Source organism: Aplidium turbinatum, chromosome 16 (genome assembly GCF_918807975.1).
Source record: "Aplidium turbinatum chromosome 16, kaAplTurb1.1, whole genome shotgun sequence".
NCBI classification, from domain to species: domain Eukaryota; kingdom Metazoa; phylum Chordata; class Ascidiacea; order Aplousobranchia; family Polyclinidae; genus Aplidium; species Aplidium turbinatum.
In genome coordinates, this window is record NC_137487.1 from 16,935,239 (window position 1) to 16,953,610 (window position 18,372).

Below are 18,372 nucleotides of genomic sequence, written 5' to 3' on the forward strand. Positions count from 1 at the left end.
AACATGGAACTTTTCCCAGCTGTACGTCAAGCGATGATAACATTACTGACCCTCCCCGCCACTACTTGTACGGTAGAAAGATCATTCAGCACAATGAGGCGGGTCAAAACATGGCTCAGATCAACCATGTCTGACGACAGGCTATCTGGGCTGTGTATGATGACTGTCCACAGAACCCGAATAAACTCGGACAAAAATTTGTTCATTCAAAAAGTCATCGAAAAATTCGGCAAAGACCCACGTCGACTTCACTTTTTATTCAAGAACTGAATAACTAAATTGGTGGCTGATTGTTCTTTTCTGTATGATTCAATGTTACAAACAGCTTCATTGAATTCATGCCTATTTTTGCATGTTCTCGCTTTTTCATTTTTCATCCAACGATTTTCCAGGGGGGGTCAGCTGACCCCATTTGCCCCTATGTGCGGACGCCCATGCTAATGTATACCGGTACCGCCACCGGTAATGCATATTATGGTAGTTAGACAGAGAATATTTAAAAAAAAAGTTAGGGTATATAATGTCTAATAACAGACTTTGTTGCTGACTCTTCTTTTGTGTAAAGCCTTTGATACAATGAAGATTAAAAGGCAGAAGCATGCTCGGAATATCCTTAGTGTTTACAAAAATATTTACAAGTAAGTTATATATAAAATGTATGTCCTGCCTTTGTCCAAGTCAGTAGGCTAAATTTTATTTCATCAAAAGCTTAAATATTAATTGAAAGTGTCATTAAAATAGTTTAATAATAGATAAAACATTTCTGAGTGATAGGTTATTATTTATTTTTCAAGTAATCCTTTATATTAACTTTAATATTCTAACTATTGATTGAAGATTTGGATAATTTATTTTTGCCCATAATGCTGTTCCACTGCATGCACTCTTTGTCATTTGAGACTGGTCATTACAACAAGATATTTTTTTAAAGGTTTCATGAGCCGTATCTTGTTCTTGTGGATGGTACATTTTGCCAAGCAGCACAAAAGAATACAATTAACATTAGAGATCAACTTTCAAAATATCTCAACTGTTCAATTCAATGTTGTACAACCAGGTAAAAGTTGTTTGTCTGAATGTTTTGTATTTGAAATATAGTTGAACTGCTCAATAGCTATTATGTTCAACCAGACATTGTAAATTGAATACGACCAGTCATGAGGAATTTTAGAGGGTCTCAATTTCAAAAAATGTTTAAATTTTGCGGGCCTACAGGTCAAAAATATACCATAATCAAAAGGATGTTTTTGCATATTCATAGCAGTCTCAGGTAGAATTTATCTGATCACCATAAAAGCTCATTGAGCTTACCTCAATCTTTTTTATATAGCCGAACCTCAAAGTCGTGGATGCAACTTCAGTTAGTGTATTATATTCAATTATTCATCCTTTCAACATATTTTTAATGCATTGATTTTTCTACTAAAACGATGATGGAATTGCTTTCCAGATGCGTGCTAGCTGAATTGGAACTGCTTGGAAACCAAATGTATGGTGCAAGAATGATTGCTCAAAGGTTTCAGACTCGGCACTGTGCTCATCAAGACTCGCCTGTCCCTGCTGTGGAGTGTTTGAAATCATTAATGTGCAATAAAAGTGGCGTCCGATATTTGATGGCAACACAGGTAGAGTATTGTAGCGTTTGTGTGGTGATATGGTGCTGAGAGGTTTAATATCTGGCAAAGCAAACCAGCGCTTGAACTAAGGGTCTGCTACTATTCGGTGAGTCCGATTCGGTGAGTCCGATTCGGTGAGTTCCTGACCCCTAACCATAACCTCTAACCCTTAAACGGCAATGATAATTAGGCTACGGCACCCGATAATTTAAAAAAAAAATTCAAAAAATCACCGAATAGGGAATCGGACTCACCGAAACGGGCCATTCCGTGAACTAATGACCTGTAAGAGACGAGGCGATTCTTCACTAGCATTTCACTCATTTGCACACATTATCACTTAACAAAGTTTTTATTCAGTTTATTGGGATCAAATTATTTTGTTAAATGAGTTGTTGAATTCTTTCAAAGTCATATGCTTTAGATATTTTATTGGGAGTAATATGCCACCTGCAATTACCATCATAGGTTATCACTGCTAGGATATATTTTTGTTTTTATTGTGTCTACTAACCTTTTTGTTATCGCTGCACAGGACCCAGAATTAACTAAAAGTGCCAGAAGCACACCGGGAGTCCCGATCATTTATGTTTATCAAAATACCATTGTGTTGGAGAAGCCTTCAAAAGTGACGATGGCTCACGTGCAGATGCTTGCAGATGTAAGTTGATTTCGGCTCTCACTTTCAGTGTTGCTAGATATAAAGCTATTTGTTTCTTACACAGTCCTCAACCGTTTTGTCACGATACCAAATAGTGTATACCACTGGCAAGATGTAACACATGTAACAGGTTTTAAGCTTCACATTCATGAAGCTGTGCATTGAAATGGTTGAAAGCTATTGGAAAATTGACCCAAAAGTGGTCAAAATTTGACGGCATGTTGCGTTGGTGGGCAATGAAACTCTTTCATTCATATGAAATGAGAAAGCATCTCACTGTGCAATGCATGTACTCATCCCTTTTAGCTTGCATGTGTGACTCTAAGAAGTGAAATTCGCCTTTTATTGGCCTTTAACAATACATTGATGTGCTGAGGTTAACTTAGCTTTGATGTGAGCCACCATTGCCACAAGGCTAGGGTTGCTTTCTATCTGTGCTCTCGTAGATTCAACTACTACGATAAATCCTATTTCTTGTTATATCATAACGTAGATCTACAACATTTTAGTATAGCTAAAAGGCTTCTTAGGATTATGCTAATGAATGTTTAGAGCCATACGTTGACCTGTCCTTGCAGAAATTTGCATGCGAGTTTTATGTTATTTTTTCAGAAAAAGGTGCTAACCCCACAAAGCGAGATTGATCACCTCACGAAGTTAAAGGAAGAAGCCAATTTAATTCCAAAGAAAAAAGAAAGTAAAAAGCGAAAGAGAGAAGATGATTCAACAACTCATAAGAAGAGAAAAAAGAAAAAGAAAAAGAAACATTGAATTTATTTTGTATTCTAAAAACCAAATTTGGAAACACTCTCTTATCGCTTCAGCAGTTGTGACAGGTCATTGCGTGTTTTTCTTGGAGTGAGGAAACTTGCTAACCAGGATTGGAGTTGCTGCGTTTTCTACAAGAATCGCATTACGATACTGCATGGGTTTGAAATACTTTGATTGCATAGCCAGATCTGGACATTTTTGATTTGCAACATGACTGCAAGGTTGTGTAATGTGTTGTGCTGCAGCTATTTGTTGTACTGCCACAAATCATACAGAATATCTGAAAAAAAAACAACACAGGTTTTCTAGAGCTCCGTTTTGTTATGTTGCTTCATACTCGGTCCTTCATCTACCCGGCTATTGTTTTTGAACATCGCGCACTGTCAAAGTTGGATGGAAATCAATTGTCCTTCGAATGACTCAATGACCAGTCAGTTTAAATTAATGGTAAAAATTTCTTGCTTTAAGCAATCTATGAATCAGTACCAAACCTTTATGTTTCAAATTGGTTGACTCTGTATCTGTGACATCAAAGTAAATCACACTTTGATTGATTTGCGTTTGGTGTTTAGCGTCTGATCACGCACGTCTGATTATTGCGTAAGGTGATCTTGGTTGGATAAAACCCATTTTTATATCATACTGCAATTACTCTGTGGTGATCAATATCAGACTAAGTTCGTAGGGAAGATTTTTCTCACCGGAAAGTGAAGGCAAGCAAAAACACAACCTTTCATTGCCGAATTTTAACCTGTATTCATGCAGATGTAGCCTACTCTTTAACGTCTTCGAAATATTTGCAGAGTTGCAGACTCTAACTAACCACTAAGTTACGAAGAAAGTAAGACTGAAGCAAACTGGTGTCGCTACTCTAACGCAAATGTAGCGCCGCTATCGCTACCAATAACCTCTGGAAGTAGACTGGATACAGTTTAATTGAATCAGTGTGAAAACGAAACAAACATCCATGAAGACCGGCAACGGTGTTCTTTCAAGAATATTTTACACTATGCAAAATAGATTTTATGCGCATTGTGATTTCGATGCTGCGTTTGCATAGTTGGGAATGATTTCTTTTTTAAATTTACAGCGTTAATTGCAACTGCGCAAGAATGAAATTTTACTGCGCAAATAACCCAGTGTTAGGCTGTTGCGCAACTTAGAGAGAACACTGCGGGACAGTGCTCTATCTTGGAGTGGGAAAACTCGGGTCAGTTTGTGTTTAGCTGCTATCAGAGAAATACGTACAGGTAGGCTATCTATCTAGAACAAAGCTTGGTCGAAAGTTTTTATGGACCAAAAACCATAGATAACTTGACAACCAGAGGAACTAATAAAACACCGCCTCATAGGTTCCTAATGGTTAAGCTTAACCTAGCCTACTCTTCGTCCAGTTTTAGCTGAAACAGGCTCAGTTCTAAATTGGGAAAGCTGAAACCGGCAACGAAACAATTTTGAACGATCATGATGAAGCAGATGGTTTGTTTGGTTTTGAATCTTTATCCTCGGACTGACAAAGTCTTGATTGGTTATTCCTGGTAGTTTCGCATACTTACAGAGGCTCTTAACACAGGGCCGGTTACCGACATTGGCAGAGTGAAGTTTCCCGATTGTTGAAGTGTTGGTGACAGGGAATTATTCCATTCACTCGGTGCCGATGAATGGAAAGCAGTCCTGAAAATGCGTTGCTCAAGCGCACACCCCGATAATCGAGCTTGCGCCGCGTGATCTTGAGCCGAGCACGTAACCACTGAGGTAACGGGGCGGACATGATGCGTCCCGGTTTTCAGTTTCAAAAATACTGTAGGCCCATGCCTTCTTATAGCATTAGTTTCAGATTTAAAGCAAAAAATGTCAACGTGTAAAACAACTTACAATTTAAAAAGTATCTTTACAAATTTGATTGTGCTGTCAAAAATGTCGCAAATAGTGGAATTGGTAGGCTAGCCGCTAAACGAAGTTGATCGAAAGTACAACATCCATTAAATAGCTTTGCGTCAAGATGTTGTCAAAGTGAATCAACCTATTTATTATGTTGCCAATTAAATTTTATTGGAAAACGTAGGCAACCTAAATTTTCCGCTGCTTTATAGGTACCATTCGGGTGGTTATCATTCGGGCATAGCGCATTATTTATTTTTTTTGTTTTATTTATCTTTATCCTGCATTGCGGGAAAGCGGACTTGAGCGCTATGCATCGGTGTACGCCTTCCGACGTACACCTGACCTCTCGACTGCGAGCTCACCGCGCTAACCACTCGGCCACTGCTGCCGAGTCTCATTAGTCAATAGTCTCACAGGTGTGGGATCTATAAAGCACTGCTTGTAACGTTCGTTTCTAGCACTAGTTGCTACGTTTATCTGATGAAATTGAAAGTAAAATTAACAACAAACAAGATGGTTTATTGCTTCACTGACGTTTCGCGCACCATGACAATGCGCATCCTCAGAGCGAATAACATACAAAATAAAATTTCACCAGGCTATATACTGCAGTGCGATTGAAGGCAAGAAAAAATAAAACACGCAATATTTTAAAAATTGGCCAATGATGTGTGAGCGGTTACTTTCCACGTTAAATTACGTAAAAACTTCCAACAATAGATTTACGTGTTTTATTTTAATATCCTAGGCCCACCATAAATTACGTTCTGAATCCGCCACTGCGCTACGCAGATGAATTAGTCAACTCAGTGAAACGTCATTAGCTCATCTCGAAGTCTATCACAAGGGAAGCATGGTATGCCCAGAAATAAAGAGGTTAGGCCTACTGATAATTTTTGAGGCTAAATGTCGCAACGTTGACGTTAGGATTGTCTAAATCTTTTACTTGAATACTACAATGAAATCCCCTTAGTTGATTTCACTGTAGCCTACTTCATTGTAGTCTTTTGCGTTGATAACCAGCAACATTAAATGGACGATGAATGAAATTGCTTTAACAGCAACGGCGTCACAAAGTAGCAACTGTTTAATTGAACTGTCAAACATTTATTTCCTCTGGGGAACTAACTGTCTGGAGATTCGTGGTTGAGCATTGATTCGCAGGTTTAGACGAGCTTTCATTAACTAAACGTTTAGTATCATTGCTTTTACGTTGAAAAGTTAACATGCAAGCTATCCATTTGATTTAGTGATAAACAAGAGATATGATAAATCAGTGATAGGCCTATGTGGTTGGGCTATGAACTATACTTGTTGGGGGAAACGCGCCTACAAAAAAGAACAAAGATTGTGATAACACAGCAACTAAGAAGGAGAGTTGATTTATGGTACAGAACTTGAATATGGCGACAAGGTTTGTCATTAATCGAACTTCGAAGCTGCAGTACCTTTTATCGGACTCTTTGCAGGAGCTTAGCAGGCTAGCTTGGGAGGTTCATAAACAACCATCCTAGCATTAAATAGGCTGCAATTAAAGTAGGAATTCTAGCTGCAGCAAATAAAAATGAATTTCGCTAAAGCTGTTTTTTCCTTTTTCGTTTTCAATAGGTATGTGAATGTCCAGCGTATCATTGTGACAATTTGAGAAAAAATTTGCATTGTTTGATTAAATGGGAACCTTCAGTTCTGCTTGATGTTATTGTGGCATCCAACAAAGCCAAGAAAGTTAAGTGGAAATTAGTCCTTGCGACACGGCACTGTGCAAGTAAGGAAAGAGCCAGTGAAGAAGATAAGGTTGGCTGTTCCAACAAAGATTTAAATTAGATTTCTGGTTGTTTAGCACACTAGCAAAAAAAGTACAACAGTGTAAGTAGCCTAATATGACGCTGAACCCACGCCATAAGCTAATTTTATTTAGGCTATCTCTATCACCTTGCCCGTGAAATGGCTCAGCAGGTAAGGTGTAGGCTTTCCAATAATGCAAACCTGGTTTCACACCCTGGCTAACCTTATTATTGATACACACCACTCTCCTCTACCCAGGGTGCAACAAATGGGTGGGCGTAGTAGGCCTAATTGCTTTAGGAAAGGCGGCAGAGAGAAGGCAACTGACCACCACACTCTCATTAGTGCCGAAGGCCTAGTGTGATAAGAACCTTATTTTCTCATCCCCCGAAGCTCAGTAACTGAGTGTGGTAGGCTACGTAGTAACTTTCTGTTTACAACTATGTTGCAAAGAATGTGCCAATAAAATTCAAAAGACAAAATAAAAAAGCGTAGTCTTTGTTAGTGCAGCTAGATTTTTCTTAAATGCACATAATATTTTTGTATAAACAATAACCTACTGTTAATACTGAAAGTGTTCAATGCCAAGCAAAAAGCCAAGTATAGAGCAAATTAGGCCTACATCAAATACAGTTACGACTTTCTAAAAGATCTTCTGATGATCTCCCTTTTAGGGTGAAACAGGCTGATTAGTCAGTAGTAACTAGTAACTATATTCGATACTGTTTCTTTATCTTGATTAAACGTAATCTATTTTATCTGTTTGTTGCCGTTTAGAAAATGCTTTGAGTTACGTAAATTCTGTCAGCAACAGAAATTAAAGTACAGTAATAAGTTTGATTGATTGCGACTGTGCGCAAGCAGATCCTTCGTTTGGCATGCAAGCATTCATTTGGTTTGGAATATTTTTTATCTCCAAAATTACTGGTAAGTTTTTGCCTCCGATGACATAACTTATAAAGTACTACCTTGGGTCATAGGCTAAATAGATACGTAGGCCTATACATTGCATTAGGCTACTGATCAGTGCGTTTTGATTACCGTACAATAGTTTAGCGTACTTATCAGTTATTGGACATTATTAATTTATGTTAGATTGCTTTTCCCAACATAGTAATAGGTTTGTTTGTTTCTCAGCAGCCGATTTGTAGCAAGAATTGACAGCGATAGACACCGTGTTTCAATGAAAAGGCTTTCACTGTACTGTTAAAAGCATTGATTAGTTCAAGTTGAAGTAATAAAAAATGTTCACACCGATCATTGCACAAAAAAGTTCAACTACAGCAGAGAATATTGTGTGGCTAACGTTTACTCGTGACCTTCAATACAAAGTTGTAGTAAGGTGTCATAAGATCTTGAAACTGCAGTTTATGCATTCCCCATTGGCTGCAATAGCTGCTAGATATCGATCGGCTTCCTTAGTTTACGAGGCCTAAGATATATACTTTATTGATTTCGCATTGAAGATTTTCTAAATCTTCCGTTTAGCTTAAGAAAGTAGATACAGACAAACAAACTATTTCGACTACGGTGTTTCCAAAACAACAGGTCTGGTCAGGACCTGGTTAAGCCCTTAAGATTTCAGCCATACATGTGTAGGCCTAACTCAAATTATAAACAAAAATAAGCTACCTCAAACGGATAATTTTCTACTGCACGGCCGAGTGGTAAAGGTGTTGGTACGATGTTCAAAAGGGTGTTGGTACGATGTTCAAAAAGGTCGTCGGTTCGACACCGTTAAGAGCATTGCGGCTGTCTCTTGCAAAGACACAAACATATGCTTGAAGGTGGACACTTTTCCCTTCCACTGAGTGTGAATTTCAATTCATCGCACCTTGGCATGGATATAACAGAAAAATCAACAATAGTATTTTGCAGTATTATTTGACAAGTTTTTGAAAACATTGTTTTGTCATAATTGTTTGATAATAACAAAGCTATGGTTTATTTATTGTCCTTCTACAACTGCTTGCTAAGGGTTGTTTTTGACAGGGTTCATTTTTAATTTTATGTCAGAACTGGAATCGATATCAGACCTGGAGTCGATCTCAGACCTACCAACATTAGAACTAAAAGCGATAACCACTCGGCCACTAAGCTGGTATAACCATTTGATAATGAGGAATGTATTTTCTTAGCCACAAACGGTGGATCTTTTCACGTCTGCAGACGTTCAATTTATGTAAAAAATCAATTTAGCTTGACTTTGTTGCAGAGTGCGCTGGCGCCCATGCTGAAGAGCGACTGCTTCGTCATCTGCTGCATGACAATCGCTACAACAAACTCATCCGACCTTCTCTTGACGTCCACAAACGTGTTGACATCCACTTTGACTTGATCATCTCTCAGCTTATAGGCGTTGTAAGTATCCAGCAAAGCTTTTCGTTTTTGTCCGCCCTGTTAGCTCAGTGGTTACGCGCCAGACTCAAGATCACGCGGCGCTGGTTTGGCTCTCGGGGTATGCGCTTGAGCAATGCATTTCAGGACTGCTCTCCATTCAGCGGCAACTAGTGGATGGAATAATTTCCGGCAACAACACTCGAAAAGCTTCACTCTGTCAGTCTCGGTAACCGGCCCTGTGTCATATGCCTCTACAAGTATGCGAAGCTACCAGGAATAACCTATCAAGGCTTTGTCAGTCTGAGGATAAAGATTCAAAACCAACTGACCTTTGTTTTTGTTATTTAAAGAACTGGAATCGATCTTACAAAATTCATTGTCTGTTTGTTTGAAGAATGTTTAAAAGTGACCACAACCAGAAGTGGGTCCAGCAAGTAGTTATATGCAGGCGAGTGCAACAAAGCTTTAAAGATGTGTACTGTAGGTCTACATGATTCCGACCTTGCAAAAATACTGTGACACAATTAATTTTCTCTGTTTTATGGGGGAGGCAATCCCCCCAATCGCCCCCCTTGGATTCGCCACTGACCAGAACAGAAAGCTTTGAACTTTTGAAAAAATGTGGTTAATCTGCATTGTTGTATAGAACAAAGAAATGAGCCCGAAGCAGCTTGTGTTAAACATGCAAGCCAAAGTTTCATCTTTTTTTCCATTTCAATCTATTTTTTAAACAGTTTTCTATTCCAGAAGAGATCTATCATTTTCTATTAGCTTTGTTGTGCCGTGATTCTTTCATGCGGAAAGTATTGTTGAGAAGGAGCGATCTTCCTGGCGTCAGCACTACCTGACTACTCACGACTGACAAAAGCAGCGGTTGATAACAATGTGGCATGAATTAGTGGTGCGATACTGATGAGCCCAGCCTCATGGGCGAAACACGTGTCTATCGCTGTCAATTCTTGCTGCACTCGACTGCCGAGAAACACAGTCATACAATTTTCAGACTACCGCACTTTACTGATAACAACTCATTTTGCGTTAACATTTTTACTTTTCAGAATGAGCGGGAGCAGTACATGATAACTAAGGTTTGGCTCCCTCAAGTATGGGAGGATGAACGATTAACATGGAATCCCCGAGAGTTTGAAAACATCACAAAAGTTCAACTTCCCTCAGAGAAGATATGGTTGCCCGATATTGTTTTATACAACAAGTAATCACTTAAACTTGTGGCTAAGTTTTATTTCATCCATATATTTAAAAAAATGCAAAAGTTTTGTATGAAGTTGGAAAACTGGACAATTGTGTTGAAGTTGAAAAATATTGAGATTGTGTGACGTCATATAACGCTATAAACTTGTCATGCAATGTCAAGTGTGGAAATTTTTGCGTAAGACAGAAAGTCAATCGAACAGTGACTCTCCCAGTGTCTATTTTAAAAAAGATTTAATGGCGTTTGTAAACGCTGAAGTGATGCAAAATAAGTGAATCTTGAGGGCATTGTTCTTTCATTCCACAGTTGGTTATAATCAGATCAATCAGTGAATCGTGTGCATCATGTCAACCTCTGGCAGCTTCAGAGTTTGTTGAAACAGTCACAACTCTCACCAGCTCAGTGGCCGAGTGGTTTCGCCTTCGGCTCTGATGCTGGTAGATCTGAGATCGATTCCAGGTCGGGTCAAACCGAAGACTTTAAAAACGGTACATATTGTGTTCTATCTTGCATAGCGCAGTGAGAATGAGTCGGGTAATAATGTGATAACATCGTAAACCATATACAAATTAAAAATGAGCCCTGTCGCTAAAAGACCTTAGCTGTAGTAGAGCGACAATAAATAAAACCTTTACATTATTATTATTATTGTAGTCCATTGTGACAGCAGCAAGCTCTCTGACTTCATGTGTTGTTATAATTTCATTTTTACGTTAATCTATGCTTCATAAAGCTCAGAAAAAGCGAAATTTGGAAACTAGTTAGTTCACATCAATTCATTTCAGCAAATTCTTGAACGTTGTTATGTTGAATATTGCAGTGCTGATGGAACTTATAAGGTTTCTTTGCAATCTAACGCAATAGTTTTATTCAACGGGACAGTGTCTTGGATGCCTCCTGCCATTTACAAGAGCGCCTGCAAGATCAAAGTCACACACTTTCCATTCGACACACAAAATTGTTCCATGGAGTTTCGTTCCTGGACTTACGACAGGTACAAGAACATGATTGTTCCGAATGTTATTTTGTGATGTCATAAGAAGCGTTAGTGACGTTAGCTCGTGAGTTTTTTGAGCCTATCTACATTGAGACAATTGGATGACTTGAGCAGCCTGCCCTACGTATGAAAGATATAACGTGTTTTTAGCAGTGATCCATGGTTTTTAGCTAGAATTTCCGATGTTTTAAAATTTTATATTTTTAAAGTTGTCTTAAATAAACCATCTCTTTCATGTTTTATGCTTCTTATTCCAATAAATGTTTGTAAATTCAATCTTCACTTGGATAATTCTCCATGAAAATGAATTAATTACAACGTGAATTGCACTCATACGCTGTTATTGTTAGTGCTTTTACACAATAAGATTAACCTGCTGTTTTATTGCAACTTTATACTTTCGTTCTCTGCTTTCGTTTGTAATTTTTTGATGTTTTCTGCCAATGCTTGACTTGAGAATATTGCTTTAAAATCTGCTCTTATGCCTAGTTTGTTTTCGTTTTGTTATTGCAAAGTTATAGTGTGGTTCTTTAAGAGCAACCATTGTGAACAAAAACCATCGTTTATTTACTTAAATATTTTTTTATAATTTCTAGCGTTGACAAGGGGTCCAGGGTCCAGGGGTTACTTTTGTATCCGGGCCAGGGATGATTCTAGGGGTTCGTAATCTTTCTAAGAGGCCTAATAACTTAAAGAAACCACAGCGTTTTCTTAGTAGTGTCTTAATTAGTGGGCCCGAGAATCTCATTGCTTCAGGGCCCAAATTATTTTTTCAGCGGCCTTGTCAGTGACTAAGTCTAATGATTGCATAAATCAGCAGCAATATTTAAGTTAGCCCTGGAGTTGCAACCCATTTGATGGAAGCGCTAACAACCCTGTGATGATTCTGACGAGTTTGTTTGAACAATAATTTGCTTTGATTTATTCGCAGTCAAGATATTGAGCTACATCTTCAGCATCCAAATGCTACCTTGGATGACTTCACGCCAAGTGGAGAATGGGATATAATTGCCATTCCAGGGTTGAAAAATACCAATTCAAAAGACGAAACTTACCAGTATCTGCTGTACAGGTAGTTCTTTTACTCATTTATATTTTAGTTTTTGTTATTTTTTCTTTTTTAATCTATTCCTTTTTGTTCTTTCATCAGATTTATTTATTTAATGTGCTAACACTTGGCCTATACACTTCTGTTGTTCCACTGGTGATTAATATGGTTTTGTAACTTCGTTACTTAGCAGAAATGTTACACAGAAATGAACACAAAAGCGATACACTTAACAAAATGAACTTACCAATTTGCAAAATATTTTTAAATCATCTAAAGTTTTTATACTTAATTGCTGATTTAGTATATTTTTGAGACAACGAAATTTCCCACTTTTTACTAACTGCCTAACTGGTGTTAAAAAATCGTTGTGATTTTTTCCCAACAACTTTTAATTTCCACAAATTGGGGAAACAAATCCATTTTGACAACAATAGTTGGTGTCTGTTTTTCTTTTCAGCTTGATTATCCGCCGCAAGCCGCTCTTTTACACGATCAATCTTATTGTTCCCTGCATCCTTATCACTTCTCTAGCAATTCTGGTTTTCTATCTTCCCTCGGATTGTGGAGAAAAGATGACTCTCTGCATCTCTGTTCTTTTAGCGTTAACTGTCTTTCTTCTCCTGATCTCAAAAATTGTTCCTCCTACATCATTGGACGTTCCTCTTATCGGTATGTGATAGTGTACGTTTGTTTTTGTGTGAGTAGATATTTTGATTTTTATCGCATCTAGGCTTACGCCCTGCTACGACAAAATTGTTTCTTTGGCTAATTTGCTTTTTGTTTCGGCAAAGTAGGGCATTTAAGCTATCTTTAAAGTACGGTATAGGCTATGTATTTTAGCGTGGAGTAACTTAGATCCAACTTGACTTTTTCCGGAAGCTTAGGCTACTTTGAAATTAAGCTAAACAAAAAACTAGCCTACTAGCCTATATCAATTAAATTATTGTGATATCTTTCATTAGAGCGGTTCGAAACGAATATTTTGTTCAAGCCAAATTTCTTTTACGAAAGCCTGTTTGAAAAGAAGCGAATTTACATAAAGTGGTTGGAAACGAAACCTTGCCTCAAAAATCTAATTTTTTATTTAGGTAAATATTTAATGTTTACAATGGTTCTCGTCACATTCTCCATCGTGGCCAGTGTTTGTGTCCTCAACATCCACCACCGGACTCCGAGCACCCACACCATGCCTCCGTGGATCAAAACAATCTTCATCCAGAAACTCCCTACGTATTTAAAGATGGAACGACCCAACAGCAAGGAAAGATGTGGATGCCCTCAAAACGACAAGAATGGACTTGGAAGTAAGTGTGATAAATTGTCTTTTTTGTTTGTCGATTCCAGGCTTATACCTTAGGGATTGAAGATTTTAGATTAAGTGGACGGGAAGGCAAGGAAGCCAATCTTCGTGACCACCTTCAGGCATGTCTTTAAGTGTCTTGCCAAAGGCATAGGCGCGTGCCATTGAGCAGTGTCGAACCGGCACCCTTTCGAACGTCGTTCCAGGGCTCTCACCACTCGGCAATGCAGCCGACAATTGTCTTTTGAGTTTATATCTCGGACCGTTTCAGGCTTCTTAAATTTATATTACGCGCAAGCGTAAAGTTATTAATTTAACTTTATAACGTGCTAGGCTCTTATTTTAATGATTGCTCCTACACTGTTTTCGATTGTATTTCTTAAACCTTGTTGAAAAATGGGGCGTAAAAGCATTAGGATTGGGCGGAAAACTCTTTTACTGTAGGCTACCGGTAAGGAAAACAAAAATTTCACTACTTTTATTTTAAAAAATTATTTAAGCGTATTATTTCTTCTATAGCCTAAACCAGGGCTAAACTACTTTTAGCAAGGGTCCAGTTACAAAATTTTAAAGACCACTTAGGTCCGTTATAACTCTCATAAAATAATTTACAGTCATACAAATGTAGCCTAACACAGTATAACTATATACAAAATCCGGTAAAGCGGTATTAGCAAAAGCAATAAGCGAAATGTAGCCTATTTATAGTTCTGTTAGTCACAGCTATAGCGGGAGAATTGGCATTTTTTATTTCTTGCTAGTTCTTTAAATCTTGATTGTAAAATTGTGAGACCGAGTGGAAGGCAGTTGTGAAGGTTTTCACTGGTCAATACAGATGCGAAATCAATTCTTTATAAAGTTCATGTTTTAAAACGCTGACTCGCAGCTGTAAGTAGACCCAAACATAGTGAGAATTTGCACTGCTAATTTGCGAAGAGCAGGAAAATTATTTGGGAATCCTTCCTTTGACCAAAACTTCTCTGCTGTATTATCACAGAATGATTTTTTCACTGCTATGTTCTCCTGGAATTCAATAAACTCCAGTTGAATTTTTGCTGCGTCCACCCATTTACATACGTCCCTCACTTCAACTGAAAATTCTGTAGGCTAATGTCTGTTACTAGAAAGGGGTTTTCAATGAACAGCAGCAATTGTTTGCCAAGAGAAAAGTCATCTAATCGCATTGCAAAGTTGGTAGTCAGCTTTTCAACAAATTGAATATATCTGGTACCAGAATCATTTTTACCTTTGCTCTGTTTCAAAAGTCTCGGAAAATGGACAAGTTGGCTCTGAATATCATGTTTAAAATTTTTTAATTTTTTCTGAAATGCACGAATTGCTGTGATCAAATCAAAGATACTGTGTTTTCTCCTTGCAGTTTTAAATTCAAGTCGTTGAGGTGTGACATCACGTCAGTCAAAAGTTCAACAATCTCCATTTTTTTATCATCTCTTAAAAATGCCGAAAATGCCACTGCTTTCATATTGTTTTGATCTTCGAGAAAATCCGATAACTCTTCCCTAATCAACCACAATCTCTCCAAAACTCTTCCCTTACTTAACCATCTTATACTGTTGTGTGCAAGTAAATCTGTATAAATTGCATTGTTTTGGAAAGAAAATTTTGGAGAATTGATTTTGAATATTGAATTTTCAGGCATCGTATCTTTTGGTCCGTAATTGGGCTTATCTCTTGCACCAGCTTGACTGGGCGTGTAGTTGTTCTCTAATGCGTTAAATTGCCTACCCCATTTTTTGCATATCAACGATAATGGATTTGGTTTTGTTAAAAAACTAAGTAAATACTGAGACAGATAAAGTCCGGATTCAACACTGAAAACCTATGAAAAGGTCCACATTCGGACCGCGGTCCGCCAGTTGAGTAGCCCTGGCCTGAACTCTAAAAAATAAAAATTACTGGTTTTGTTAACTTAAAATAGAGATAATCAATGATGACTGACAATAGAAAATTCATAAATATTAAAACAGGCAAACCATATTTTTGTGACTGAAAACCGGGACGTTTCAGAACAACGGACCTCATCGAAAAAAAGTCTCGTTTACCCAGCTTCATCGTGATTTCAAAAAAAGGTCTTGTTTCCTGTTTCATCTATTCAGAATCTTAAAATGTTAAACTTTTTGCTCAAAACCCCAAAACCGGTACTTTTTGGTTGACTGACCGTCACTCTAAAAAAAGGCTTAAAAACCGGGGCTGTCTCGGTTAAAACGGGCGTAAAGTAAGCCTGTAATAAAATACTGCACACGAGCATGATTTGTATTGCATGAAGTGGCCCGTGGCACTTTTAATAGGTCGTTTGTATGAAGTAGAAACTTTTGCACCAATTGCATGGCAGGAATTGTCATCCTTATAGGCTAATATGCTGACATAGTTTGATTATCGTTAGCCTACAGTTTGGCTTTTGAATCTTTATCCTCGGACTGACAAAGCCTTGATAGGTCGTTCCAGGTAGTTTCGCATACTTGTAGAGGCTTTTGACTCAGTGCCGGTTACCGAGATTGACAGAGTGAAATTTCAGGTTATTGAAGTATTGCCGGGGAGTAATTCCATCCATTAGGTGCCGCTGAATGGAAAGCAGTCCTTGGAATGCGTTGTTCAACCGCACACGTCGAGAGTCGAACTAGCGCCGCTTGATCTTAAGCTTCTTCGTTCCAGAAGTCACGCGCTAACCAACTGAGCTATCGGGGAGGACTGTCAGTTACAGTCTTGGATAACTTCTTGGCTTAAGTAACTGACTGCAAATGTTCGACAATAACCAACAAATAAATTTACTTAGAGCTGACTCTCACTTAAAACTTCATGCAGAACGTTTAATAGTGCGCCCGAATATGTAGGTGTAGCCTACGAACCGACGGCCATTTTCATGATTAGGAATTATTTTGAAAATTTTTAACCAAAATTTGCTATAACCGAAAAATAAAAGTTGAATGAAATGAAGTTACACCTTTAGAAACCCAAGCAGGCTACGTACAAGCTACATCACGATTTTTGTTATTTAGATTTTAGTCCCGGCGATGACGTCACTAAAATATCTGGCAGTGATGCGTTTCGTCATCGAGGTGTCAAAAGCAGTGATGACGTGTTTATAAGCCCTGAGGTTAGTTCCGCTTTGGACGGAGTCAACTACATCGCAAACTTTATGAGGAAAGAAGACGAAAATAAAAGCGTAAGTTTTTTATGTTAGAAATCTGCTGTAAGTTTTACTTGGTTTTATTACTGAATCTAAACTGCCTTGCTTACTATCAGCTGAGGAGTAACTGACAAAGAGAGTGAAACACAAACAACTTAATCTAAAAAAAAACAATGAGCGCCAAAACGATGGTTAGGCTACTGGACCAATTTCAGTTTTGTCTGCAGTATCCTCTGACACGTCTCTATTAAGGCCAGCTTGTAACCGGAGCTATATTGAATGTTTTAGTAGGATGAAGTTTTCTATTGAATAGGTTTTACATGTTTCAACAAGTAACAATAATTTTTTTTTAAACAAAGACAGATCATAGCTTAATTTGATTGAGTAACATCTGTCTATGATCTTAGTAGAATTACAGTATTTCTCTCCCAAAACTATACTATTTTAAAAAGCGTTTTTGTTTCTAGATTCGCGAAGATTGGAAGTACGTTGCTATGGTGATCGATCGTCTCTTCCTCCTCGTCTTCGTAGTGGTGTGCGTGGTGGGCACAGTCAGCATCCTAGCAAGTCCCTTCTTGTGACCAGGAGCTGGGACTAACTTCTCTTGATTCACCTTGCACTTGATGACGCACATGCCTTGGTTTGAATACTACTTCCGGAAATCTTCGGAAGTGAAGACAATTTTGATTAGTGTTTTTATTGGGATAATAGAGTTTCACCAATTCCTGTTGAGAAGGAGCGATCTTCCTAGCGTCAGCACTGACTACTCACTATAGAACAGCGAGCATTGTGTTTTGCTAACCGCACCGGTGTAGCCTCCACACTAGCCATCAAGACTTTTCTAGGCACTTGGGAGTGCCGACTGCCGAGAAACACATCCTTTCTGCCTAGCCATCAAAAGCTGCTATTTTTACGTAATTTCAACTACTAGCAACGTTTTCAGTCGTTGATATGATAAAAAAATGGAAACTTTTGCTAGCAGGGTAACAACAAAGTTTTTGAACGCAATTTTGAATATTGTTTGAGGGAATGTTTTTTGAAAACATTCTCTGTATCATTGGGAAACGAGTTCACAGGGTTTTACTTTGCTTGCACCTTATTAACTTTATTGCGGTATAAAATCACTTAAGCTTTGTGGCGAGTGTATTAAAAGCGTAGTAGCAGAGTAACAGCACCTTTGCACAAGTCATAGGGAAGGAATGAGGTGAATTGAAATCGTTTGTTTGGTAAGTGCAGACTGCGGGCGGCCGGTACTTGGTAGGCTGTTAAGCATCGACCTCAGCCCCTCCTTGTAAGCAATTGCACCAAGTGGAAAGGCATCTTTGACCCATACAACTAGTCAACGCATCTAAGATAAGTGAAACTTCTAAAAACTAGAACCAGTGGATTGAATAGATGTTAGACACCGAATTGGACATTACAACAATGAAGGCTGATCTATGAGCTTCCATGGGCGGCGGAGAGCCGACTTTGAATGGCAGAAGCGACCGATCGATTCCTAGAAAGAAAAAAGAGAGGTCAGTGAGTGATGCGCGGCAGCCCCATCAGGCTCTTTATCATGTTTTAACACAAATCTATCACACCGGCCAGGTAGCTTAGAGGATAG

General features: G+C 38.3%; 3 protein-coding genes across 3 annotated transcripts in view; 2 read left to right on the forward strand and 1 right to left on the reverse strand.

The window, feature by feature from the left end:
* The first annotated feature begins 455 nt into the window (after nucleotides 1-455).
* Nucleotides 456-3,688, forward strand: LOC145785620 (rRNA-processing protein UTP23 homolog). The gene is made up of 5 exons (XM_082597295.1): nucleotides 456-638; nucleotides 932-1,057; nucleotides 1,451-1,625; nucleotides 2,152-2,277; nucleotides 2,890-3,688. Exons 1-5 carry the CDS (start codon nucleotides 577-579, stop codon nucleotides 3,046-3,048), a joined length of 648 nt encoding a protein of 215 aa, XP_082453421.1. The 5' UTR covers nucleotides 456-576; the 3' UTR covers nucleotides 3,049-3,688.
* A 3,813-nt stretch (nucleotides 3,689-7,501) lies between these two features.
* LOC145785465 (neuronal acetylcholine receptor subunit beta-4-like) lies at nucleotides 7,502-17,893 on the forward strand. The gene is made up of 9 exons (XM_082597115.1): nucleotides 7,502-7,644; nucleotides 8,933-9,078; nucleotides 10,116-10,270; nucleotides 11,091-11,264; nucleotides 12,199-12,339; nucleotides 12,776-12,987; nucleotides 13,407-13,622; nucleotides 16,636-16,802; nucleotides 17,234-17,893. The coding sequence occupies exons 1-9, from the start codon at nucleotides 7,596-7,598 to the stop codon at nucleotides 17,345-17,347; spliced, it is 1,374 nt and encodes a 457-aa protein (XP_082453241.1). The 5' UTR covers nucleotides 7,502-7,595; the 3' UTR covers nucleotides 17,348-17,893.
* Nucleotides 17,892-18,372, reverse strand: part of LOC145785267 (uncharacterized) — a 48,092-nt gene continuing 47,611 nt past the window's right edge. The window contains exon 102 of the mRNA XM_082596947.1: nucleotides 17,892-18,264. Coding sequence (XP_082453073.1) covers nucleotides 18,204-18,264 — 61 coding nt within the window. The 3' untranslated portion in view covers nucleotides 17,892-18,203. The remainder of the gene's footprint in view (nucleotides 18,265-18,372) is intronic.

Bases quoted from the DNA above. Each gene is read 5' to 3' on its own strand.
- LOC145785620 (XM_082597295.1), top strand. From the start codon at position 577: ATGAAGATTAAAAGGCAGAAGCATGCTCGGAATATCCTTAGTGTTTAC. The intron at 1,626-2,151 runs GTAGAGTATTGT...ATCGCTGCACAG, and splicing joins GATATTTGATGGCAACACAG to GACCCAGAATTAACTAAAAG. The intron at 2,278-2,889 runs GTAAGTTGATTT...TTATTTTTTCAG, and splicing joins ACGTGCAGATGCTTGCAGAT to AAAAAGGTGCTAACCCCACA.
- LOC145785465 (XM_082597115.1), top strand. From the start codon at position 7,596: ATGCAAGCATTCATTTGGTTTGGAATATTTTTTATCTCCAAAATTACT. The intron at 7,645-8,932 runs GTAAGTTTTTGC...ACTTTGTTGCAG, and splicing joins TTTTATCTCCAAAATTACTG to AGTGCGCTGGCGCCCATGCT. The intron at 12,340-12,775 runs GTAGTTCTTTTA...TTTTCTTTTCAG, and splicing joins TACCAGTATCTGCTGTACAG to CTTGATTATCCGCCGCAAGC.